Source organism: Rhinolophus sinicus, chromosome 17 (assembly GCF_057876585.1).
Source record: "Rhinolophus sinicus isolate RSI-liver-muscle chromosome 17, RSI-T2T, whole genome shotgun sequence".
NCBI lineage: Eukaryota > Metazoa > Chordata > Mammalia > Chiroptera > Rhinolophidae > Rhinolophus > Rhinolophus sinicus.
This window is the reverse complement of record NC_142517.1, coordinates 209520234-209547625: the sequence shown is the minus strand read 5'-3', so window position 1 is coordinate 209547625 and position 27392 is coordinate 209520234. Positions and strand designations below refer to the sequence as shown.

The 27392-nt window shown below is 47.9% G+C and overlaps 1 protein-coding gene across 12 annotated transcripts in view; it reads right to left on the bottom strand.

Moving 5' to 3' along the window:
* AGAP1 (ArfGAP with GTPase domain, ankyrin repeat and PH domain 1) overlaps positions 1 to 27392 on the bottom strand; it is a 511591-nt gene that overhangs the window by 235777 nt on the left and 248422 nt on the right. For all 12 annotated transcript variants that reach the window (XM_074315523.2, XM_074315538.2, XM_074315532.2 and 9 more), the window contains one exon: positions 21989 to 22081. In XM_074315523.2, coding sequence (XP_074171624.1) covers positions 21989 to 22081 — 93 coding nt within the window. The remainder of the gene's footprint in view (positions 1 to 21988; positions 22082 to 27392) is intronic.

Sequence of the window (27392 nt, the reverse complement as noted above, 5' to 3'; positions counted from 1 at the left end):
TTCAGATACGGCCAAAGTGAACTTACGTCGTTACTGCTCTGACTACATCCTGGGATGTTAAACGTACACAGACGCGTAATGTGAGAATCAAATTGCTCATGTCTCTGCAATGAACTCATTTTAAAAAGCAAAGGGATGTGTTTAAAAAAACCAGTCCTTTCTGAAGCCTCAACATCTGGGCATCAGCAGGGCCTCCTCCTTCGGCTGGACCGGCTAGTATCTGCCGCTCAGGACACAGCGACCACGCGTCTCGCACACAGGTACCACCAGGAGGGGCGCCCAGGCAGGATGCCCTCCCTGCCTGGGGAGGTCACACTTGGGGCCTCTCTCCACTGCCCCCAGGGGCGAGGCCTTCAGGGACCCTTGGGGCACAGGCTGCTGCCTCCTGGACAAGGCCCCTCTCGCCCCCGCCCGAGAGCCGCAGCGCTCAGCCACCAGACTCCTAGACACCAGGTTTCCGGGGCCTGGCCCAGACGTGATCATTTCAGTCAAGCTGTGAAGACACTAGAAGGTCGTGGCCCCAGGCCAGGCCTAGACCACCCTGTGGTCAGATAAGCCCTGGCTTCACATGTCTGTGTCACCGTGGCCACTTGCACCGTGTGTGCTCACAGTCTGGCCCCCTGGGTGCCCTGGCCCAATGCTTATGAGCTGGGGGACCCTGGGCAAGTGATACCACCTCTGTCCAGGACCTAGGGCTTCTCTCTACCACAGGCCTCAAGGACCACAGGACAATATAAGCAAATTGGCAACAGTGTCTGGCCTATGACAAGCTCTCAGTAACTGCTGGCTATTGGTGTCATTTTTACTGTCTCACATTCTCTGCGGAACGTGCTCTTCCTCTCACCCCCATGGGAAACCGACAGCCTCCCTGGTAAGTGGGGACAGAAGGAAGGGGGGGCAGCATAGGCTTCCCTCCCCAGGGTCCAGCCATTCCTCCCCACCCCATAAGAGTCCCTCCTTCTGCGAGACCTCTCCTGCGGGATTTCAAAGCTTCGTCCAAACCTGCAGAATGAACTCGATGGGGTGTGGCCCGGGCAGCTGCGTCCTGAGACACGGCTGCTGACAGGACACGGTGGCATTCAGATCGGTAGGGTCCGGGTACACTCACCGGTCTGCGAAAGGTTAGCTGCCTGGAAGAATCAAACAGCTAAACAGTAAAAGGATGAAGTTACCGAGGGCTTGGAAGGAGAGGTGACCCTGAAGGCACAATTAACGAAGGAGGAAAATTCAAAATGAATAAGATTCAACTACAACATTTTTAAAACTTCTCAATGCAAAAAATGACGGTGAATAACGATGACGGCAAAACGTAACTGGGGGAACTGCGCAACATACACAAAAGCAAGTGGCTAACAAGCTTGGTGATGAGATTAACAGGCCAGGAATGACGATGCCAACAGGAAAATGAGCCACATTTAAACAGGCACGTCACACAAAAAATGCAAGTAGCCAATAAAAGTATTTTTAAAAACTGGTAATAGTAAAGGCAGTTTGTTTTTTAAAAAATAGGATGCAATTCTAACCTATAAAACTCACTAAGATAAAAAAACACAGTACATATATGTGTGTGTGTACACACATACACACACACGCACACACAAAACACCCAAATATAGACTAAAGTATGTAGAAATATCACTTGTAAAAGAGTGAATTTCAATATTTTGTCTAGAAAACCACTTGGAAATATACCTCCAAAGCCTTAAAATTCCTGTCCCCTTTGATTAAGCAAATCTTCTGCTAGAAAGGTATCCTGGGACACCAGGAAGGAGCACAAAGCAGGTCTGGCTCCCTGAGGTCCCTGCGCCCTCTGCGCCCCCCCCGCCCCCCCGCCCCGGTAACTGGGAGTTCAAATGCACCTGTGCAGACAGCTCCAACCATGACGCCCCGGGGGCTCAAAGGCTGGAACCAGAGCAGTTCCCAATGGCCTGTGCAGTGCGGTCTCACTTTATAAATAGATTTAAAGACACACCAGCTATTTTTCCATTTAGTTGTTCTTTCACTCAAGAAATATTTATTGTAAATCTATTATGACATTAACTGTAACCAAGAGTCAAGATTTCTTCCCTCACGGAACCCAGAGCAGGGGACCAACCAGGATGACATCAGTGCTCTGAGGGGGCCAGGGTGACAGGAGAGGGTCTGAGCACAGGCGATGGGTGTGAGGGGGACCTCACGGAGGGGAGGTAGGTTAGAAAACGGTTCCAGAGAAAGGGAACTTGCTACAATGAGCATTTTTTTTTTTTTTTGTAGTTTAGAAAACAATTCCATCCAGCCCTTTCTTCCTTCCCATTCTGGCCACCTGCAGCTCCCCTCACCATGCTCGGGAGCTCTTCCCCTCCCCTCCCCCAGGCACCCCTGGTCTTCCTTTAAGCACCAAGCCCTGCCCAGCAACCACCGCACCCAGCTGACATTTTCTGGCCTCCCAGGACTCAGCGAGCCTCATGCTGTGCCCCTGCCAGCACCTTCGCCCTGGCTGCAGGCTGAGGGTCCTCTGCAGCACCGCCCCATTTAAGAACCCTGCACCCAGCAGCCTGCCTGCTGACTTCCCGGGGGTCCTGCAGCAGCCCTTCCACCCTTCCTCCCGACACCTGCTCTCTGGCTCCCTTGTTCTCACTGCTACATTCCCCAGCCCATCTGCCCCTCCAGTCCTGGCTTCCAGTGCTGAAGTAAGTGCCTTGGGAGTTAGATGTGACATGGTGTCAGAGCCAGAGGCGGTCTGGGTCAGTGCTGGGGGCAGGGTGGGTGCTGGATGCCTTGTGCAGAGGGCCGCTTCCCTTCCTATGCCCATGAGAGGGGAGAGAGCAGCCCACGTGGCCCCACCCACAACTGACCTGAGTTGTGGGCTGGCTGCTCCCAGGCCTTCTTATCCAGGAGGTGGATACCCTAGCCTAAGGCCCAAGGGCTTAGTCTGCCCATGGTTACTCCAGCCAATGAACCCAGAAGCAAACAGGTGATTGATCACTTCCCCAGATGTTAATTACAGATGTCCACACTGACACAGGGCAGGGAGAATTATTATCCATAAGAACTTCACATATACCTGAATGCTTATTAACTGGAATTGAGTTTAGAAGGTCTACAATACGTAACCTGTAAAATGTCTCACCCATTCTTAATTAGTACCGTGTATAAAGTACCTGCAAGAATTAGAGCTGCTTCTGAGCGATTGTGTAAATCAAGAGTTAACGATTTTGAGGATGCACTTACCTACAACATATAATGGTTGAAATGCACGCAGGAATTCTACCAAACTGTAAAGAAAATGCTAAAGAAACATTACAGGCAAACTAAACAAACCCAAGATCAAAATGGAAGGGCACATTAAAAATGCCACGGCAAGCACGAAAAGACAATCATTAGACGTGGAAAGAGGGGTTGATCAAGACACTGAGAAGATGAGCCAGAGGCTGGGAGAAGAGATTTGCAAAGGACACATCTGACAAAGCACTCGTATCTATAACATAGAAAGAACTCTTAAAATCAACACTAAGAAAACAACCAAATGGAAAAATTTGAACAGAAACTTCACTGAAGATGATGTACAGATGGCAAGCAAGCATGTGAAAAGACGCCTGGCATCGCAGGTCACTAGGGAATAGCAAATGACAAGGCGCCACTACACACCTGTCCGAATGGCCCAAATCTGGGACACTGACAACACCCAATGCTGGTGAGGACGAGGAGCAGCAGGGACACTCAGGCACTGCTGGGGGGACGCACAGGGAGCAGCCTTTGTGGGAGATGGTTTGGCGGTTTCTGACAAAAGTAAAACTATTCTCACCATACCATCTAGCAGTCATGCTTCTCGGTATTTACCCAAAGAAACTGAAAATTTATGTTCACATAACAACCTGCACAGAAATGTTTATAGCCGCTTTATTCGAAATGCCCCAAATTGGAAGCAACCAAGACGTCCTTCCATAGGTGATGGATACACTGTGGTACGTCCATACAATGGGATATTGATTAATACAAAAAAGACACGAACTAGTAAGTCATGAAAAGACATGGGGGAACCTGAAACGCACACGACTCAGTGAAAGAAGCCAACTGAGCAGGCCAGATCTCATGATTCCAACTGTACGACATCCTGGAAAAGGCAAAAATACGGAGACAACAGAAAGGTCAGGGGTTGGCAGCGGTGGGGGCGGGGAGGGGTGAGTGGGCAGAGCACCGAGGATTTGGAGGGCAGTGGGACTATCGGTACGATAGGAATGATGGGTACCTGTCACTCTACATCTGGCCGAACCCACAGAACGTAAGACTCCGAGATGGAAAGCCAAGGTAAACTAGGGACTTGGGTGATTAACGTGTCGATTTGGTTCGTCGACTGTAACAAATGTACCAGGAAGAGGAGGAAGAAGAGTGAACCGCTGAGGACCCAGCACGTTCAAGTGCAGGGTGTGGACAAGCAGCGCTTTCGTCACCACACAGTGTCTTGGTGGTGCCCCGCCGTGGGTCCTGGGGGCTGCTGCTGCGCCAAGGGACATCCTGTAAGTGACAGACATGCCACCCGCATGGAAACACTTCACGGCTCACTAGTGGGGACCCGCCCGTGAGGACACAGCGCCCCACCTCTCCTTATTAATAGCTGTGCACGGCTAAGACTGACCCTTTAAGCGCCGACTGCTGCCCTCACTGAGAGGTGGACAGGACGAGAATGAGACTGTTAATCAACAGTGGATGTAAGAGAAGCGACTAAAAAATTCCAAGGAGCATGTTTCGCCAACGCCTTTACAACCCGCCGTAAGGTACGCCGTCTGGGGAGCAGCATGTTAGGCTGAGGTGGGCATGCTGGGGGCCAGTGGCCTGTCCTGCACGTGTCTGGGGACCCGAACCCGCATCACCACACACGCTCTCCATCCAGGAACCCCCAGTCCCCTCGACCCCCAAGGTCTCCTACAAAGCACTTTCGGCATAACAGCTGCTGACCTGGAAACTTCCCCAAGGAAAGGACACTCCTTCTCAGTGGCTTTCTGAACTGTCAGATGCCCACTGAAATGACTACTTTGAGAGAAAGATGACAAACACATCTGACTGCCTCCACACACCTTCTCATCAGAAATCCCACTGGGCTGGCTTTGACCTGAGTTACGGCAACACTCACTGACTGACAACAAGGATTTCTTTACAGACATTACCGAAGTGTAAAGAAAAATTTAAACTGCTAAATAATTAAGTACTAATAACTGTGTTAAATACAAGTCACTTATACTGAGTAAACCGAGCTGTCATGGCCACCAAAATGGCCAACTCGTCCCGCCCACCAGGTTGTCATCAAGAAATGCTCCAGAGCCACGTCCTTCCTGCCCCAAGTCTCCCATGGTCTCCCTGCTCCGTTCTCACTGCTGTTTCCGGCGTCGGACCAGTGGGAACCCCTTCTCGCCTCGGCCCTTTGCTTCTGTCGTCAGAACTAGGAAGCCCCTGCCTGCTGTCCAGGCATCATACAGTCCTGTCCCCAGTCTGTGTTCCTGTCTCCAGACAGTATCCAGGTGTGCCTGGCACTGTACACCGCCTGTCTTTGCCCAAAGCCCTCCTACCTGCCCCCACCCCACTGCCCACGGTGCCATCGTCCTCTGCCCTCCCTCCTAGAAGAGGGTGTCCCGGCTCTCTGCCAGCACTTTCCCACTCAGGCCTTCCCGCCCACCGCACTGAGACGCCTCAGGGCCCAAGGGAGCGCCTGTGCATCCTGCGTCTGCTCCACAGCCCAGCTCAGGTGGCTACTCAGCGCTAGGACTTGCCCTCGTGCTAGCAGACCAAACTCTCACGTAAGTGAAAGGCTTTCACGCAAAAAAAAAGATGCAGATATACAGTCAGAAAAATTAAAAAGCACTTTTCATCAACATTAAAAAATCTCTTCACAATATATAAAAAGCTAATGTTGTGATTAATTTTCTCAGAAATGTAGAAAAACTACAAAACTGGGTCCATCTGGAATGTTGATGAATTTTCCAGAAACAATCAAATACCTATTGGGTTGAAATTACCTCAGACGTCCAACTGTGGCCCTTTCTTGCTCACAAGGTCTCAGAGTTCTTATTCAAGTGCAAACTTGGTGAACACGGCATAATATTTCCATCGTGAAACAACTTCTGCTTTTGGAAATCAGGTAACAGACTTGCTAATGCGGCCTCCATGATATAATGGACACAGAGAAAATAAATCCTTGACCAATAAATGGAATTCGGACGCAGGTCATGGAGGTCCATTCTCCCTCTCCAGGGAGTAAAACCCACCATTGGGGACAGCCAGGCCAGCAGCAGGGGCGCTGCAGAGGGCACAGGGCCTGGGACATGAGCCAAGGATGGCCAGATTCTGCTTCAGGCCACGTGGCACAACAAGCCCTTGAACTCAGGTTGCAGAGACAGTCCTGGTGCCACCCCTCCCTGCCCCCCAGGGTCAAGAGGCGACAGGAACAAAAGAGAGATGCCGCCTGGTCCTATAGGATGACCTGCTCCATTTCCTTGGACACCTGGTCCCCAAATTGAAGAGTGACAGTCCCGCGAGACGTCTCTCACAAGCGAGGACGCATGCTCTTTCCTGGAGGTTCCACCACTTAGCAGAACAGTAAAGGTGCTATGAGACCTGCAATCCTTGTGTGACCCAGCATGTCAACGTGTCACCCAGTGACACCCGGTGACACCTACATCATGAATGGAACTGACAGTCTTGGAATGCACTTTGGGAAATGCCGGGCGACCGAAAGCACCCAGGATTCTCTCCTTGACCTTCCACTCTTAGGGAAACATGTAGTCAAAGTAAATTTGTGCCTAAATTCTACCCTGGGTTGTTCTCTAGACTTCCAGCACCAGAAGTTTATCATCTAAGGCACACACTCCACTGGGAAATTCTTCACAGGACCTCCCTGGATTCTTCCAGAAGAAATGTGACTCATGGCGAGTCCTACCTAAGGCATAAACCTCAGCGTTCTCCTTTCTCAGCTGTGTGACATCGAGCAAGCGGATTAACTTCTCTGAGTATTCGTTCTGTCTGTAAAATGGGGATTACACTAATATCCCTATAAGGTGAGTGTGAAACTGAGATTTTTTTTTTTTTCATTCAATACATATTTATTGAGAGCCCACTGCTCCAGGGGCTTGGGACACACCAATGGCCAAAGAAATTAAAACAGAAAAAAGTCCTGACTTCAAGGGGTTTACACATTAGGGTTCGGACACACAGCAATACTCAACATAGGCTAGCTCTTACTTTGTTGTCAAAAGATTTCCTCTATCAAGTCTTGTGCCCAAGAAAGAGTCCATGTTGAGCCCATTATTTCCCAGAAACCTGAGGACAAACCAGAAAATACGTCCCCAGAAAAGCAAAATGCAGGATTGCTGTGGATGCTAAGCTTTCCTTGGGACACTTGTCTTAATTCTGTCGACACGTGTCACCTTCCTGTGCGGTCATCAGAACCCACAGGGGCCGCTCGAGCTTAAGTGTCTGAGCTGCCCGCACCCAGCAGGAATCTGCCAGGCGGCATTTCCAACCCCTGGAAGCGTCTTTGTGGCCCGTCCTCCCCCACACACGGTAGTTCCCAGCTGGCCCTCCGTGGCACACCTTCAAAGTGTGATCCAACGCCTCGGACATGATTTAGTGAGGGAGGAACAGTATCCTCGCAGCCGGCGGGACACCCACTGTTGACTGCTCAGAGAGCAGAGGGAGGCTCACGGCTCTGGCCACTGCCCTCCTGCAGGGGCCGTGGCAAAGTATCCTGGCAGACTAAAGAACTTTTAAAAGTCATTGATAAGGCTCGTTAATGTATCAAAATGTCACCTACTCGGTATGATCCATTAAAAATTATTAGTACAAGTATTAGGAGAAATAGTCATTAAAGTGCAGAAATATGAGAAATATCATGGAGAAATATTCATCACCTTGGGCCTCACTGCCAGCTGTCACCTCCTGCTCCGACACCCTCAGCCTTGGGTGCCAGGAGACGCACCCTCGGGTCTCAGGCCAGGGAGGCGGGGGGCAGGACAGAGCCCTCAGCCACAGGGGTGGTGTTCGCAAAGCACTCACAACCACAGGCACACGCCAGGTGAGCCCTGGTGGGGGCCAATCTCCATCAGACACTTAGGGACACAGTCAGTAATTTAACTGACACATAGTCAGTAATTTAACTGATACATAATAGAAAACACATTCAAACACATGATATGCTCATGGAGCAGTAGATGAAAGTCACATATATTGTTAAAATAAAATGTTTACAGCTATGTCCTTCTAATCCCTCAAGGGGACATATTTCCTGTCCTTTGCAATTTGGGGAGAAGCATGAGCAAGACTATAAAGCCGCCCAGGGCTGTAAAACCCACGTCCTCCCACCCTCCCTCAGGCCAGTAATGGGAGCGGTGCTGAATTCTCCAGCCAGGACCCGCCACCTGAGTTATCTGCAAACTGAAGGCAGACTGATCTAACAGTCAGGGTTTGAGGCCACAAGGAGAAGGGCCTAGAAATCCATTGCTTCCAGGCTAAGCTAAATTCTGGTCTTTCCGAATTAACAGGCAGAGGAAGGTGCTGCGAAAGACAGGTACCTGCCTCCACAGGAACTTGTGCGACGTAACTTCCAGGGCAGCTACTGTGACCAGATACTTAAAATAAGGAACGGGGAAGCGAGCGGAGGAGGTGGATTTACAAAGAATAAACCCAAAGTGTATGATGATGGGACCTGGGACACACACAGCTTTCTTTTATGCCACGTCTGCCCGAGCACATCTCTCAGCAGACAGTGGCTGGGCTTCACGGGTCCCTCACAAACCCAGTTAATGAAGAAATTGCCAGCAATGCCATTTGGGGGCAGCTGGAAGGACTGTACCTGGAGTAAGGAACACGTGGCGGGTTCCTTCTCTGGGTCCTTGAGCCAACCCCTAGCACACCTGCTCGTTTTCCTCAAGGGCAGGACACCGCGTCAGCACACCTTAGCACAAGCACCGAAAATGAGCATGGCTTATGCATTTCCGATGAAACATTATGCTTCTCTATACACTGGCCGACACGCAGACACACTTAACTTGGTAACTAAGAGAATAATTGTGTCAAGTCTATGAAGAAGTAGTTCTCGCCCCAACTTTATACTTTGTAATAGAGACAATGCTAATTGCAAGCTTTTCCAACATTACCATTTTTGTTGCCATTGAAATAAACAACAGTTGCCCTGAACGTAGAAAAAGTGTAATGACATTTATACACGTAGGTGACTGTGGGGGAGGGCAACAGAAAAAAATGACAGACTGACCTAAAATTAATGTAATGATGCTGTTTTTTAAGAAGTCTTTTAAATTGCTTTTTGGGCCATAAGCACAGTCCACAAAATATTGAAAATGTGTTCTGTGCAACGACTCCGACGACACCATGCTAGCAGCTGTCCAAAATGACTGTCAGTTCTCCTTTCGAAAATCCAGGAGGACAGCAGTTTCTGCCTCCTCCTGCTCTGCAGCACAAACACGCGACAAGCCCAATGTCACTTCCCGTCTGTCAGCCAGCAGGCAGGGATGGGACAAGCAAGCAGGCCCCAGAGGCTCTCATCAGCCCCTGGTTCACAGCGCTCCTCTCTGATCCACACTCAATTTCAAGGCGGAGGACCCGGTCTCATTTTCTTCCATTATCATTTCTAGGAGCAATTTGCACGTTTCTACAAATGGTCTTTTGCATGGTTATTCTTGCTGAATTGCAAACAATAAGAAAAGACTTTCATAAATCAAGCCACCCGAATCTCCTCCTCGGTTGATAATAAAAGGAGGGTTTCCATTATGACAAAAAAAAAAAAAAAATCAAAAAAAAAATCAAAAAAAATCAGGGAACCTCTCTCAGACACGAGACATAGAAACATGCTTTCCTTTTGCTGAAATGATCCAGTCCCATGAACCAACTGGTTAGCTTGATGAGTGCTCATAAAGCAACAATGTACGTGCTGTATCTAAGGCAGATACATATACATATTTGTTTCTGCAAATATGAATGGGGGCAGTCTGATGTAAGAACGGACCTAATCTAAGTGTGAAAAATATTTTTATTGCTCCGGGAAGAGTCACTGTTAACTGAACGCAACAACAAAAAGGGGGGAGAACAAGAGCATGCAGACCCGAGGGAATTACCAAATCAATTAACAAGTAATTCAGGAACTAATTTCTACATTGCCTCTTAGCACAAAATTGTATCTTTAATTTCTCCTGCAATAAGCATCTCTGATGGTCCTAACGCTGCCGCTGTAAATGAGTTTACAAGGATCTCTTTTTGATTGGCTATACAACATTATTTCTTCACACTTCAGTGCTACTGCAGCCAAGTGCTCTAAAATATTTAATTAGACTGGTAGCTACCAGTTACCAATTTGCAAGACCCACAGTGAGTACAGTACATTTTAAAGAACTAGTAATCAACTAATTAAAACCACAGTGAACTCCAGATACTTCAATTACAAACAACTGCTGTGGAATAATACACTTAGAGGGTTCCTGCATTCCAGGGACGGCGACCTCGCAGGTCTGGCTGTACCATGGAGCGCGGATGCCACCAACTGAAGACCCCTCAGCACTGGAGCTATTTTGGAAACACGTCTGCTCTGAGCAGTCCCTGGGGTGGCCCTGTGCCTGCATTTTTCAGACAGCCAATGAAGTCACACTGGGAGATCAGCAAAGTGAATTAAGACCACGGGGTTTGGAAAGGGACAGACCTGGGTTTGAATCTTGTCTCTGCCTGTCACTGGCTTCCTGAAGTCAGGCAATGAGACCTCAGCATTCTCATCTCTAAAATGGAAAGACCGACGCCATGAGGCTCACAGGGTTTGCTGGGGGATCAGGGAGCCTGCGGGGCAAAGGGATGCCCCACACTGGTTCTTCACCCTCGGGAACCAGGTCTTTTCAAACGTAATGGTTTTTATCCATTCTCTCCCTCATTTTGTAACTAGACCAAAACAGTATGAAACTTAAGGATTTCACTCAGGAAAAGAGGTCTGGTTATAATACAATCAGAACATCTCCAAACATTATTTGTTATTTCTGTTTTTTTAAAAAAACCCAAGGAAGAAGAAAATGCCTTGATGTTGATGCTGAAAGTAGTAAAGCACTGGAGTAAAAATCGATGGTCCTGGTTCCTGTGACCCTGGGCAAGTCATTAACCTTCCCGGGACTCAATTTCCCTACGTGTCAGGGTCCCTTCCAGCTTTGAAACTGTGTTTTGTGTCCATTACACTGTAATTCTGTAATGGACACAACGAGAGCATGTGGTTATTGGGGCAAAATGGAAAGATCACAGGGAAAAATAAATCTTATTGGTAATATATTGAATTAGTATATGTCACTATTACATACATATATACACATATGTATTTTTTATTCTGAGGTAAATTAAGAAAAAAAGCAAGCTCCTGAGTAGTAGAATTTCAATTTTCATGCAAAAAGAAAAAAGAGAGATCTGAGACCAAATCCAAACGAGACCATGGAGTATGGCAGGGCCTTCCGGAAGCTTCCTTCCTACTTTACACCGAGTGCAACAGCTGGACGACAGTGGCACTCATTGCACATGTGCTGTTTGATAAACAGACCAAAGTGCTTTTAAGTGAAAGAAACCGACATGTATTCATCATTCCTTCGGGTTTGTTGAGAAGATACCACATGCTCACCGCCAAGGCCCACAGCTTCGGGTCAGCTGAGTTTGGGGACCGCCACCCGCTTTCACCAGGTCCACTCACCCCCCCCACACTCGCAGCTCCTCCTCACCCGTCTCCTGCAGCTTCTTCCCAGCAAGTTTCAAAACTGTCCCCGCGTGTCCCTTCCCTCCAGCACAGGAGGGGCTAAACAGGCATTTAAGTGCCTGTTTTCACACAGCAAATCAATGCAGAGTGAACAAAAAAATAACATTGGAACAATCTTAGTTGTCTTCTGACTATGAAATACTGCTGAGTTGCACATAATACTATGTCAAAAGGCTGAGAAGTACTTCAATGTTACCAGTTTACGTGTAACAACTGCTCTTGAAATCCCCTTGATCGGAAGAGACACTTCAATGTACTTAGACTTCTGACTCACCTAGTGTGAAAGAGGGAAATACATGCTTCTCTCTACTTATGTGCACACACACGTGTGCACCTACACACGTGTGCACCTACACACGCACCCAGGGCACTTTCAGACTATGCACATTTGTCAAAAGGAAATTGTCATCATTTTTAAAAACTTACGTGTTACTGAATGCAATTATTACTGAATACAATTTGTGTCAATAAAATGTTTTTACAGAATATCAGCAGTGCCCAGGTATCTCCCCCGGATATCCAGTGATACCTTCCAAGGGGAAAAATAACTTCCAGTGGAGCAACCCGGCAGACCCTACCTCCACCAAATGACCAAGGCTGATGTCACCAACAAGACAATGTGGGTACCATGTGCCCCCTGCTGAGGACACTGAGAAGGACACAACACTTCTGGGGGGTTCCTGCCCAAAAGGCATAACCTCAGACTATTCCGGAGAAGACATCAGACAGTGTAAACTGAGAGACATTGTACAGTGGAACCGATCAGTGTTGCTACACATTGCCAAGGTCACTGGAGGTACAAAGACCAAGGAACTGTCTCAGGGTGGAGCTGAAGCGACTCAGTGCCCAGAGGGAACCTGGACTGGATCCCGATGGCTGTGGGACAGGGTCTGCATGTGAGCTGTGTCACCCCCTGCCCATTTCCAGTCTGATGGCTATACCACGGAGCTGTCAACTGATAACACCAGGGGGAGCCAGGTAAAGGGCATATGGGAACTTTGTGCAACTTTTCCTCAAGTTTAAAATTATTTCACAACACAAGTTAAAAATTTTTTTAAATTCTCCATTACTCCCACCCCAGTTACACTTGTCTGTGTGCCCTATTCATCCAATTTCAGACCCAGCGTACACAGTTTCAGGTTTTAATGATGTGTTTTGCGCTTCCACTTATTTTATAGACACGTTTCACACCTCCAGAAGTCTCCCACCTGACCATGTTTGTGGCTATACGTCCTAGTACTGTTTATTTGACAATCACTAATTTAACTCCTTGCTTGCTAGACACTGGTTTTAATATTATAAATAACTCTGCTATGAACGTTTTTGTACACTGAAGGTTTTTTCCCCATTCTCCTAAAGAATTATTCCCCTGGGATAAATTTCTAGGTGAGAGATTATTGGGACAAAGTGAATAAAATTTTTTATGTCTTTTACCTACTGCTATTATCCCCTGGGGAGGACTGGGCCATCTTTTAGTAACACAGCAACACATTTCTAAGTGTTTCCCCCTAATTTTAGGTAAAAGTAGAATTTTATCATCTTTTGTTAATTATAAACCAAAGTATAAAAGGGTAACTCCTTGTTTTAATTTTCTAATACTTGAGATGTGAACAAAGGAAGGCCAAACATCCACCCATGTCTATCGACGTCTTTTGATTCTTATTTCCAACCTCTGCTATGTTACTCCTGTCCCCACTCGTGTGTTTATAAACCTGGTATATTCACACTTTTCTATGAAATTAATTTTTATGCATTACTAAAAACAATATAAATTATTTTTCTATACAAGAACTTCTTGACAATAAGCATTCTTTTCTTTTTTTTTTGCACTATTGCATTCATGACTATGGCTGACATGGAATGACTAGTGGGGTAAAAATTTGGCAATTACAAAAACAGTCCAGCATTACTAAAATTTGCGGGTCTGACATCAACAATTCCTATAAACAAAATGACATAATGAAGACATTTGTTTGGATGAAATTTCTTCTGCATGAATATTGAAGAGAAGTTTTAGAAGAAACCAGTTTTCCGAAATGATTTTGTTCACTGACAAAGGCTTTATTCTTTGAAGATTAAAAGACGTACCTTTTGTGTTTCACCTAAATAGGGGATCGACACGAACGAGGTAAATTTGGAAAATGTTGACTTAACTAGTATTCTGTACATTAAAATATCACTTAATATAGAGTGCAACTTCATACACACACACACACACACACACACACACATTTTTAAACATAAAATTTGTTTTGAGGAAAGAAAAACATTTTACATTATTGCCTTACTCAACCGACTATTACTACTACCCCATTACTGCTGCCACCACTACGATGACCACAACTACCACTACTAGCCTGGCTTCCTGCCCTGCCCTGTAGACCCTGCAGGAGAGAACCACCACCTAAGAGTGTGTACTCTCCGGAAGCACGTGGGCAAGGAGTCATGTGGAGGACACATATGTTCATACAGAGAAGATGGCAGCAAGTGCCCAAGACCTGATGAGGTGTCAAGGCAGGGAGGAGGGGAAGACACCACATCTCCTCGGGGACCAGGTATGTTTTCCTGGAACAGAAGGCATGTGACATGGGCCCTGAAGACGGGCAGACTATGACAAGTACAGATAAAAAGGACCAGAACCACCCAAAGTTGGGAGTCACATGTATGCAAAGAGGGAAGGGGCCCATGTGAGCCAGCCCTGACCTCATGGTCAACCCCTGTGCCTGTAGGTGACCCTGACACAGACTGTAGCATGAGGACCACAGCCAGTCTACGTGCCCGACAGCACGTGCTTTCAAGGATGGTCCCCACATAAAACACTCGTGCTGGAACCCCATGAGGAGTATACCATTCACTTGCTTTTTTATCTGTTTTAGAAAAGATGGTAACCTAAGCAAAGATTAAATCAGGGATGAATGGGACAGGCAAGACTGTTCTAGAAAGACGTTCTAGAGCACTCCTGGGTTTGAATCCCAGCTCCACCACTTATCAGCTCTGGAACCTTCACCCATGACTGAACCTCCCCCAGCCTCAGACTCCTCCTCTGTGGTCGGCAGTGGGCTGTCATGGGTTGGCAAACAATAAAATGAGTTCATATGATTAAAGTGACACAATTGTTTAGGATAATTTTACCACAGGAAAGGACCCAATGAAATCACGTTGGCTGCTTACTGGTGCTTTGTTTTTCTTTTCAAAACCAATCTGAAGGGTCTCCACTGACCAGGAGTAAAATATCTTAAGTTATATAACACACTGCATAGGGGGAGTTAGATGCTTCGTAGAAGGGTACATTCTAGAAACAGTCTTATTTCAAGTATCAATTTAGTGCAACTTAGGAGGATTTAAGTTGAAACCCTCAAATCAGAATGGTTTGAATCTTGCATGTTTCCTATCCGATACGCAGGGCCTCGTAAAACAGGTCCTTTTGATTCTCAGTAGGAATCAATGGAATAAATTGGCTTTCCCTTGTTAACACCAGAAAGGCCTAAGGGAGAACACCTAGAGGGAAGGAAGGTCACAGATGGCCCTGGGGGTCACAGACCCCCCCAGCTCTGCTATTCTTCGCCAGCTGTGTGTCACAGGCTGAACTGTGTTCCCCCCAAATTCATGTTTAAGCTCTCACCCCCAATGTGGCTTTATTTAGAGGTAGGGCCTTTAAGGTGGTAATTAAGGTTAAGTGAGGTCATATGGGTGGGGCCCTAATCCGAAGATTGGTGGCCTCATAAGAACAGGGAGACACCAGGACTGAACACACAGAGGAAAGGACATTGTGAGGACACAGAGAGCAGCTCACTGCTACCATAAATCTCACAGCCTCACACTGTCGCCTTGTGGAAACATCACGAGCCCCCACAGCCGATGGGGGACACCACCACCCCCTCTATATCTCTCCAAAGGGCAGCCACAGCCCTTGGTAGCTGGACACTGCTGTATTTTCAGGTTCCCCTCCTCACACACCCTCCCGCACCCCCCCTTCCCGTTGCTGTGGTCATTCCACATCCCTTCTACCTCTGGCTACCTCCTACTCCACCTCAAAGTCCAGTGGGATTGTCCCCCAACTTCGTGTCCCTGTCCCTTGTCATCACTTTTCCAGCTTAGTAGAATCCACCATTCTGTTGCTCCTGGGGCACCTTTGCAACCCTCACCCACTAGTGCTGGAGGCCACGGGTTGGGGTCTTCACTGCTCATCTGAGCGCGGCCTGGGTCGTAGACATCTTCTGTTTCCCCAACCCCCAAGGTATGTCTACACAGAATGAGCATATGATTGTCACCAGCTGTCTGAGTCTGATAGGAAATAACGCCCCAAACGCGTATCTTCTTATTCATCAAGACAAAACTAAATTCTGCTGATACATGCCGACGTTTGCTTTGAGAAACGTTCCTATATTTGTACAGGAGTTTATGTTTCTGAGCTCATAAGGAATTGCGTTTCACCATCACATTGAACTTTTAAAGAAAATAAACAACATTTTGCTGAAATGCATCACTTAGTCAGAGGGACACACTTTATCTTAAAATGAACTTCCCCTCTTGGAAAAATATGATGTTGCTGGCAGTTTACATTGTATCAAGCCCTTCAGCATATGTTACATTGTATCACCCTCCTGCAGCCCTAGGGAAGGGACCAAGGAAAGTATTATTATTTTAAACTGTTTCAGACTTATATTTAAATGATGGATTTTGCAATTTTGTTCACACAGTCTCTTTAAGCGTTTTGCACAGATCAGATGGCCATCCACTTACACTGCCATAGGGTCAGGGGTGGGGGAGGGGGTGCCCTATTCATTCAAAGGACAGATGACTGAATTCCTACATAGGCATCCTGGTATTCTGAACTGTTCTGCCAACGACAGTAGGAGATGTGAGGAGTCAAGTTAAAGGCACGTGATGCACCCACCTGACCCATTAAATGAATAACCGTAATTGGCTGAGCCTGGCGTGCAGCAGGCTGGACTCAATGCTCTCAGAGAGTTGTTCACCCAAGTGAGGTAAATTAGCTTTCAGGGCACTGGGGCCACGTCAGTAAATTATCCGCTTCTGGGGAAGTAAATGGGCCCCCGATGCCCGGGCCGGGCAGATTTGCCACATGGGTGAACAGCATATTCTCAGGGCGCCTTCTCTCCTTGTTTCCTCTGTGGTCAAACATAGCCACGATACCTCTGCAGACACAGGGACCTGCAGAATTCACTCTTCCTGTGTTCTGAGTGCAAGGGCATGGCAGCCCTTTCTTTTTCTCCCATCTCTCTCAAGTTTCAATGGAGTCTTCGATTTTGTTTCTTCCATGACAGCACACGACGGCTGAGCAATCAACCAACCAGCTGTGAACGGTGCCAACTTTCAGGAGATGTTACAGTGAGTGTCATTTGGTGGCTTTTATTGTGTCCACACCACACAGCCCACCCCCTCGTGTGGCTCCCAGGTACCAGACACCATAGGTCGGGGCCCGTGGCAGGCTGGCCAAGGGGGTTAACGCCAGAGGTTCCTTTCACTTCACTGACAGCTGCTTCTTTCTACTCAACTGAGAATCAAAACTGCGCACGGCTTCCAAACAGCTCACAGGCCTGATGGCGGCGTGCTACCGGAAAGTTCCACTCGGCTGGCTCTTCCTCTGACGCCTTGGGGAAGGTTTTCCTGCAGTCCAGGCGGCTGCTGAAGTATCTCTACTCTGACTGGCTGTCTACTCTAGGGGTGACCACGACCTACGGTTTATGGTCAAAATTAAGATTGTTTGAAGTCTAGTGAAGCCACGTGGTACCTCATGGAGCATCACGAAAGCAAGCAGGCCTCCAGCAGCCCCGCGTGGGCCCAAGTTCCCGGAAAGTGTGCCCTGGCTCGACGAGGCAGAGTAAACCCAGAGCAGACGACCCCCAGTGCCCAGCACAGCTGTCACCACAGCTCACATCTGCCTGCATACAGCTCTTTGCCTGAATTTCTTCAATGTTGATGGAGATTTGTTTCTCTGAAATGAGCAACCACTTGATGAAATAAATAAAAAAACTTCCAAAAGCAGTAAGCGGAGGCGGTGCTGCGCCCGTAAGTCTCCGAAAGCTCACTGGGAGTCCTGCTAGCTCTTGCATCTTTAAAAAACAAACCGACAGGCAAGGGACACACCAGCCATGACTGAGACAGCCTGTGGGGGTCCTTCTGAGGGGGCTGCACGGTCGGTGAGGGGTCTGTGCTGCAGCTGACTTACACGGTGGCCCCCGACACTTCCTGGGTCTCCCATTCCTAAGTGACCCTATGGCCCAACTAGGAACGTGGGACGGGGGGAAATGACTGGATCAACGCCGCTGGCCTGTCTGGAGGGGAGGAGCAGACTCACTTCCAAACAGAAGCAAAGACAGTGTTTTTTCTTTTTTTGGACTCATTTTCATTCTTTGAAATCGCCCAGGAGCCAACATCCTGCCTGGAAAGATTCAATGAGTTTTCTTATTTGTCCTCACCAAATAAAAAAATACATATGTACTTTCAATTGTGTAAGCAAGACAAGATACACTGATCAAGATTTAAAAATTTCCAATACACCCGAGTGTATGTTAGACAGTGTGAGGCTTGGGAGCTGAGGCCATTCGGCCCGTTTTTGCAGAGTGAACAAGCGGGGACACGGGGAAGAGAGGAGAGGGCCCCCTCCGGCCAGCAGTCTGTGGGGAAGGGGGCCGGGCCAGGGCCAGGGCTGCAGAGCTGTACCATAATATAGAGATTAACACACGCGGAGGGGAAAGAAAGAAAGGAGAGCACACAGCTGCCGTCCCCCAAACAGACCTCCCATCTGCCACCCACGATTTGCATGTCACCTTCTCCGGGCTCATTTGTACTTCATTAACTGCCATTGACTTAACAAGATTTATGCAAATGACACCATAGGAGCCCCCTAACTCCCACTGCAATCAAGTGATTATGTGTGTACAACTCTCCACAGCAATGAAAAATTAATACATGACAAGCCCACTCGCCGCTGAGCCGGGCCTCTGGCTTTCTATTTTTCTTGCTCTGCTTTTTAATTTTTATTCGAATAGACCTCATCTTATTAGTAACAAAAGAAGCCGCAGAACTGTCTGCACCAAATCTCCTCTGAGGCCGCAGAAAGGACAGAAAAAGGGGAGGTGGGCCCAGGTCCTCAAGAAATGAAGTTATTTTGCAGAAAATAAGTCATATGCTTGATGAAAAGTCTTTAACGGGGGAAAAAAGGGAAGAGATGAAACCACTGCCTGTTGCGATGCGACTCGCTCCCACGCTGCGGGAAGAAGCATCTGTCCTTACAAGGCACGAGCTGTAAAATGTGAGTGAAACATGGTTACCATAACTCACGGGAACACATGCAATCTGTAAAACCACGAGTCAGGTCGCAGAGCGCACTGAAGACGGCCTTGCCTGCGTCCTAAACCATCCCTTACAGGATCCCTGGGAAGGGGGAAAGAGACTGCAGCAGTCACACTCACCGGCCAGCCCCAGTCCAGTGCATGGCCAGCGGCACAGGGGTCCCTAAGGTACCCTGGCAGCTCGGCGAAGGGCCCATGAGCGCGGGTGAGGGGCCCCAACACGCAGACCAGGCCGTGTCCGCTGCTGGTGAGAAGGGCTGGAACCGAGCGTCCCCATGGGAGGAAATGACTCCTCCCCCACGAGAGCACATGCGTGAGATTTCCCTGGAGAAACGTGCTGCAGGCTCTGTCTTAGAAGTTTCTCGACACGCGCGGAAGGTATTTTTGCCTGAGGTCAGGGTTCATGCATCTTAAACACATAACTTTGCCCTCTAAGCCTTCTGAAGGCTTTTTGCCAAGGTAGTGGAGCACACGGGTGCCGGCCGAGAGAGAAGGGCCTGGGTCTGATGCCTGGCCCCACGGCCTCCGAAGCTGCCTGGTCTGGATCACTCAGCCTACCCGGGTTTAATTTACAGTGAGGAAAACACAGCTGGTGACGCTGGGGAAGCAATGGGATACTTATATGAGAAGCGCTGAACAAGTAACAAGCACTCATTTAATTGTTGGTTTCTTCAGCACAGGTCTGCCAAGTGTCTCGGGCGTGTCGGGCAGCCCCTGCCCCATCGGGCTCCTTCTTCGCAATCCTCTCATTTATTTCTCTGCGTTGAAGTCATCACACTGGGAGGGTTAAGAACTCAGACTGTCTCTAACGATCTCGGCTCCTTTATAAACATGGGCACACGTGTGTGTGAGATAAATCTATACAACTGTCTATAAATCCGCATCGATCTGAGCGACAAAGGTGCCGAGCATGACTAATTGGAAAATCCAGATCTCCCGGAATTTAAAAACAAATAAGTAAATAAATCTCTCTGGAATCTCCACATCCCAGGGTTTCGAGGCACTCGCATCGCCCCATTCGACAGATGCGGCATCTGAGGCCTGGACCATCCTGCCACAGGGGGACGCACGTGCCAGGCGTGGAAGGAGCTCGTGTGTGGCCGCACACGTGAGGACGCAGACGGACAGGAGCTGTGCGTGCCTCCGGTGACACCTCCAGGAAATCAGACCTTCACTTAGATTTCGACAAGACTCGGCTGCATGTTCACAACGAAAGGCTTCTAAGGACTGGATGAAGCTCATTTTCTGCCTGAGGGCACCCCCGTCCGCACACAGACGGGACACCTCGCCTGTCCAGTGAGCGCCTTCCACATGTGAGCGAGTGCAAACCGAGGCAAGGCTCCCGTTACACCAGGGCCCGCCCAACTCCATCCAGCACCCTGACTTGTTGACAGTAGATGAGAATTAAGGAAACAGTCTAGTATTAATTTTTAATATTCCCCAAAAGGAAATGTCCCAGGACCAATTTTCTAAATGAAAGGAAGAGTAAAATAATTTCTATAATTCTAGTAGAAACAGCATCAATAGCATAAAAATTACACGTTAAAATTACCTGATGAGAGAGTTGCCTTATAAATAACGGCACAAAGAAAGAATAAGCCACTATGTGCGTGGACCTCGCCAGTAAAGAAACTGTCAGTGAAGACATCGCCCACCGGCAGCGGATGGAAGAGGATTTCTCTGCAGGTGCCCGGGCAAGTGCACGCAGTAGCTCGACGTGCTGTGTAAGAAACCCTGTGGCCTCCCTGCTCTGGTGCCCCCTCGAGGCCCTTCTAACCACACTCTCTGACCCGTCCCTCGCCACGCTGCCACGCGAAAGCTGGGGCCCCCAGCTCCAGCTGTATTCCTGCTTGTTTCAGTGGGTGCAACTGTATTTGCAAAAGACTCTAGCTCTTTAAGGGTGGCCAGTGCCAACACAAGTCCCTGAAGGATGCGTAAAACCATCTCGGTACCCACAGAAGATGGCAAAGAGTGATCATGCAGAGGGACAAATCAGCCACAGCAGTGCCCACAAGAGGCAGAGCGGTTACCCTGCCCACAGGTTCTATTTCCAGCTCCGAAGCAGAATGCACTTTAAACAAAATGGCCTTCTTTTACGAACTATAAGATGACATTTCCAGAAACCACGGTGCCAGGTCGAACTCTTTACTTTTATTTTTTTCTTGTAAACATAACAGCAAAAAATGTCACGTGAATGCCGTTTTACTTGCGACAGCAAGTCATCTGGTGTCTGGATCCTGGGCTAATGCAAACCTACCTCGGGCTGGCAACCCAGGCCAAAACAAATGCTGGGATTCAAGTCCCGTTGTGTAATGAGGAAGTTTAATTAAGGCCCCACATTACAGCTGTAAATGTTCCTTTATATAATAAGGCCTAAATGAAACTGAACCTAATCAAAGTTACAATTCCTTCATTAGCAAATTACAAACAAGAGCACACAGCTGACACACCGGCTATGATTATCACAAGTAATTGCCTCGTTGTTACAAACGAGCCTGAAACAGTGCTCAGAGGTCCGTCTGTGCGAGCAAATTAGGGCCACGTCGGGCTGTTCCTGTGATCACAAGGGGCTCTTGTACGGAGATCTGATTTACCCCTGTCGACTGGCGGCCAGCGGCCCAATCAAAGCCAAGCGACAAAAGCCGCCTTTGAAGCCAGCTCAGCCTCGAAGCGCACTCCATATGCAGGCGGGCAGACTACTTCATTAGACCTGTTGCCACATTTCCCTCTTCTTATTCTAATGATCCTATTTTAATACACACAGGAACCTCTTCTAATTGATGTCAAGTGAGTGACTTCTACATTCATCAACACAGCACATCAAACAAACCTTGGTGCACGATCGGCATCAGAGCAAGGAGACCGAGGTGTGTCCCAGCTACAGGGACGGGGGAAGGGGGGCAGCGTGTACCTGCTTAATTGGGATGGCTCGACCGCTCCCGATGCTGTCCGCTCGGCTCTCCAGGCCTTTCTTCTCTTTGTCTGGGTCACTCCCTTTCCGAGACTGCAAAACGAAAACAAAGTTAGCATTTGGTAAGGGCTGCAGCTCACAGATGGCAGGGGGTCTGTCTGATGGGCACCGTTTCTGCAAACACGTTATGGCAAGGCCACAGCCATAGACGATGCGCGTGTATACAAACATACACGCACCTCCCAGAGCAGGCCCTGGATCTGTCCATTGCCACAGATCTGTCACGTCACAAAGAATTTTCTAAACTTTTCCCCCGCAAAATTATCTTTTCATTCTTTTTTACAGAGTTCAAAATTCAATTACTAGGAACCAATGGACCATATAGGAAAGTAACGCCCAACAGGAAAACACATTCTAAAGCTGCAGTTAATCCAGCCGAGGAGAAAAGGGCTCTCGGATGCCTGTTTGGGAAACCTGCGACATAAATGTATATATTTAATTACCGTCTGAAGGATTTAAAAAATTCTATTACCGACTCGGCTGTGCGATGTGATGCTACACTCTTGTTTCCTATCAAGGTGTTGTTGATGTTTCTTTTTATTGCTGCTAGATGATTAGAAAACAGCAAATTCAAAGTCAAACTAGTGTACAATACTGCAAAAAATAACAAGTGGGGGGAAAAAAGCTGAAAATATCTTTTTTGACAAAACGTCAGGACTCAGGGGAAAATGAGCAGCTTGGTTTATCAAGTTTCTGGAAGAGTTTTCCCGGCCGTCCTGCTGACATTACGTGAACGGCCCAGGAGCTGGTAGTGCCCCAGCCGGGAAGCCACACTTGAAGGCCACCAGGACCTGGGGACATTGAAGGAGCACCACAGCTCAAGTCTCCGTCTCTTGATGGCATGAGGAAGTGAGAGCACAATGATTTTCTGACAGATTTATTTTATTATGAGAGAAAGATCTGAGACTCGTCCTCCTTAATAACTGTGCTGACAAGTGACAACTTCACTCCATTACTTTTCAATGGGAACATTACTCACGCAATATTGAAAATGGAGAAACATTTTCATGTGCTTTTCAAATCTGAGATGATATATGAAATGAACAGACTTTGTGGTGTCCAGTGCTGCAACGAAAAGCTAATGAAATCCAGTTTCAAAGGGGTGTGAGACGGAGCAGCTGATTTCATTTTATTTTTCAGGGTTAAAGGGGGCAATATCATAGAAAAGTTCCCACGATATAAACTCTGAGGAGACACTTCAATGGGCCCTTAGAATCCTCTGCGGCGATTATAAGAGCTGACACTTAGTGAACACTTATGCCAGGCACTGCACACTTTTTCCTTTAGGACGGTAGAAGCCTGCAATGAGACCTTAGAAGAGAAAACAAGCACCAAATAGAAAGTTGCAGGACACAACACGTCAGGGTTACCCCGTGGGCTAGAAGGGAAATGGGGACATTTATCGATTCTTCGCCATGAATTTTGGCCAGGGGTTAGGGTCTCACTTTTCTCTAACGAGTTCTTTAATTAATAATGTATAGTAAGAGCCATGTAATAATCCTAAGTTCTCTTTTTCCCACGTCTCAGCTCATGGGAAAGCTGGAACTTGAGGTTTCTAGTTGTTAAATAAAATTCAAAGCTCACAGTGATAACATTTTAAAAAATTTTAAATCCACAGAGATCATTCAAGGGACTTTGGGAATGTCATGAATTCTAAGTTTCTAAATTTGGAAACCCATCTTCATTAGTCTCTATTAACCAGAATAATTAACAAAACAAACACACAAAAAATTAACATCTTCCTCAAGGCTGCACATCTGTCCCCAGAGTCACTCTGAGCAGAATTTCCAGATTCTGGGAGAAGCAGGACTATTAGGAAGGAACTACCATGTTTCCCTGAAAATAAGACCGGGTCTCACATTAATGTTTGCTCCAAAAGACGCATTAGGGCTTATGCTCCGGGGACGTCATCCTGCAAAATCATGCTAGGGCTTATTTTCTGGTTAGGGCTTATTTTGGGGGAAACCCGGTAAACTCAATGTTTGATCACACACTCTTAGATGAACAAGATTGAAACATTACCAACGTAAAAACAAAAATTCCCTGACAACTCTCCCATCTTGGTGAGAGTCCTCCTGCAACTAAGATGTCAAACGGAGAGCAGCAGCAAGCTGGAAGGCCGAAGGGCTTGCGCTCTCATTCCCACGATTCCTCTTTACAACAGGCTGGACTCTGATCAGTCAGATCGAAATGCAACCACTAAACGGAAACAAACCCGTCGTGCAGAGGACACTGCAGCACACCTCAGCTCCCAGGAAGGGCTCCGGAGTTTCTGCAGACGCTGAGACCACAGCAGGGGGGGCACATGCGCGTGTGGCTACGGGGATCGCTCCATGACACCACCACGTACAAAGCAGCTCTCGGTCCCCGCTGCATGTGTCAGCAGTGACTCTGCCATGTCCCGCCTAACACGCACAACAAGAAACCTAACGAGACTATCACACCCACCCCGGAAGGTTGGTTTCAAGCCAGAAGAGGGGCTGCTTAGCCTCTGCAAACACTGAATACAGAGGAAAGGGCTGTTAAGAGGCTCTAACAATCACCTCCTTCTGCACAAAAATGTTTAACTTTCTCCTGTGCGATGAAGGAAGCCAGGAAGGGAGCCCCCCCCCCCCCACTACATGCTCCAGGGACAGGAAGCATCGCTGCCAAGAGCCCTCACTATCAAGCGACACCTGCTTTCCCCCCGTGACCAGTGAGTAAGTCAGAGGCTGCTGGAACACACTGCAATAGGACCCACGCTCTCCTCCTCTACAAAAGACAAAACCCCATTCAGACCGTTCTTTTCACACTGTCAATGCTGATGCCTTCTTTTTAAGCAAGCTGTGATGAGCCGGGGAGCGTCTTCACAGTCTCTGGTTACAGGGTAGGTTTGGCTCTGTTCAGTGGTGTCAGCATTATACGGTCAGCTTGGCAAAATCCCACGTAAGTGACACCGTTATGATAAAGCTCGAAGCAAGGCAAAGCAATGCGATGTCCAATTATGGACACCTAGCAGATTAAGTCTGAAATGGATACAGACGACAAGCCCCAAAGTGAAAGCAGTGCTGGTCCCTGGACAGGGAGGAAGGGGGTGTCCCGGGGACACACCCGAACAGGCCCCAGCTGTTACCTGGGATGTGTTTGTTTCTTGAAGCAGCAGCAGCTGAGGCAGTAGCCACAACACGCTTGCTTGAGGAGCTGCATGGTGAGTAGATTCAAGTGCTTTTTATTCCCGTCTGTTTGGATTTACCTTCTAACGAAACATTGTAGCCACATGTAAATCTTGGCTACTAAACTAACTGTTCCAAGAACCCATGTTACAAAACCAAGAACTGAATGGATATAGCCTTTTAATATTTCTCTTCTCAAAATAATGATTTCCCCCCCCAAAGACATAAGCAAAATAAAATACAATTTTTGATTAGTAAAGTATAATCCCTATAACACACACATAACACATAATTTGCTCCTACAGAAGAGATTTTAAGTTTGTACAATTTTGTAAAAAGTGCATGTGATTTATTTTTGTTTAAAAATATGTATATATGCAAACAGAAACATCCAGGACAGTAAAACATGACTGTAAAATGTACATTACAGGTCTGCTTTATCAAATTTATAAGCATGGTATTTGAAACACGATGGTGTACTACTTAATTAACTGGCCTGTGTGGGGGTCTAATGAAAACGGTGGGCAGTGTGCCTTCACCAGGGTGTTACAGCCCCAGTCGGCACAGACCTTTATTCATGAAGACTGTCCGGCACACGGCATATCTGTGCTCCTGCTACACACTGTCGGCCACTTGAAGCCCATAATTACCAACAATCACCAGGGATGCAGAATCTATGAAATGTTACCTTTAAGAACAGGTGTAAATTGGTAACAATGAGAGTTTAGTTTCTTAATTGCTACAATTTCAAAATTAATTTGCCTTCTTTTCATTCCCTGGATGACACTGACATCTAGTGGAGTTGCTGTTTCCAAGCCCTTCAACTTAAAATTACCTACACATTACGCCCATGGCCGCCACCACCACCACCACCACCACCACCACCACCACCACCACCACCACCACCACCACCACCACCACCGTTTTGTTCATTGTCAAACCCAGTGATGACCAACACACAGGTCCTTCCTGGGATTTTCACTGGCTTCTCCTTAAACGTCATGAAGGAAACCCATTGTGTTTCCGTCTGTGACCCCAAATTTCTTTTCCCGCTAGTAACAGTTGTGCAGCTGGATTCGATTTCTAAAATGGTTCACTCTCCGACTGTCTTCCAACATTTAAAGAGAAAGAACAAGCATGACCACACATAGCTTAATAGGCAGGCCTTCGTATTACCAGGTACATTAATTATGACACAGTCGACACCATAATTCAGTCACCAGAAGGATGTTTTTATTGGCTCCGGCACCCACCGCACCTGGCCTGGGCAGCTGGGGTTCCCTGCTCTTCCAGAAGGCCTGTGCCAACTCGCACACGTGTGTGTGGTGTGAGAAGGCGGGAAGAGGCCCCATCCCTGCCTTGTCTGCTCTCCTCTGAGCACGCAGAGCCCCCCCCCTTTTCTCCCTAACCCCCCTTCTCTTGAATGTGGCTGACTCTGGCAATGACGATTCCTGCCAGACATGAAGCATGACGGGACCGGGGACAGTAGAGGGGAAGGAAATACTGTTACTGAGCTGCTGCTTTGATTCTTCCTTCCCTCAGGTTTTCTCCATTGTCAGCTCCCCCCGGGGCAGAGTCTGGGATACCATTTCTGTCACACCCCAACGCCAGCGCTGCCCTGCACCTGTGGGTGGGGTCACGCTGGGGCTCTCCTTAGGAACAGCCTCGCTTTTAAAGGTACTTCCCAGCTTCTCATCTCTTGCCTTAGAACAGAAACCAAAGCCAGTGAGCAGTAAACACTGCCCTGGGACAGTGTCCCGAGCCTGGGTGCCCTCTCCTCTCGCCACGCCCCCTCAGAAGTGGCAAAGATGCAGAAGACTCTGGTCCACGTTCCAGGCCGTCACTCCTCCCCGCCATGCTGGTATACCCTCCCCCGGCGTCTGACAACTGGCTTCTCAAGTAGGCTGAGTCACGAGTGAGGTGCGGCTGTTCTGCGAGCTGGTACTTCCTCAACCCAAAGTCCCCGAACCAGTGTCTGGAAGTGGTGCAGGGGTGGACACAGCCGGGCAGTGCTATTTATTTAGGTGACGGTCACTACTCTTGCTATGTGTGAGGAAGTGTCGCAGCAAGACCCCCTATTCATGTACCAAACTGAAGCACCTCAGATACTCACCTGTGTTCTGCAGAAACCTAAATGCCTCCCTCCCAGTCTATCCACTGCCCTACAAATTCTTCTGCTTTGTGTTGTCGGA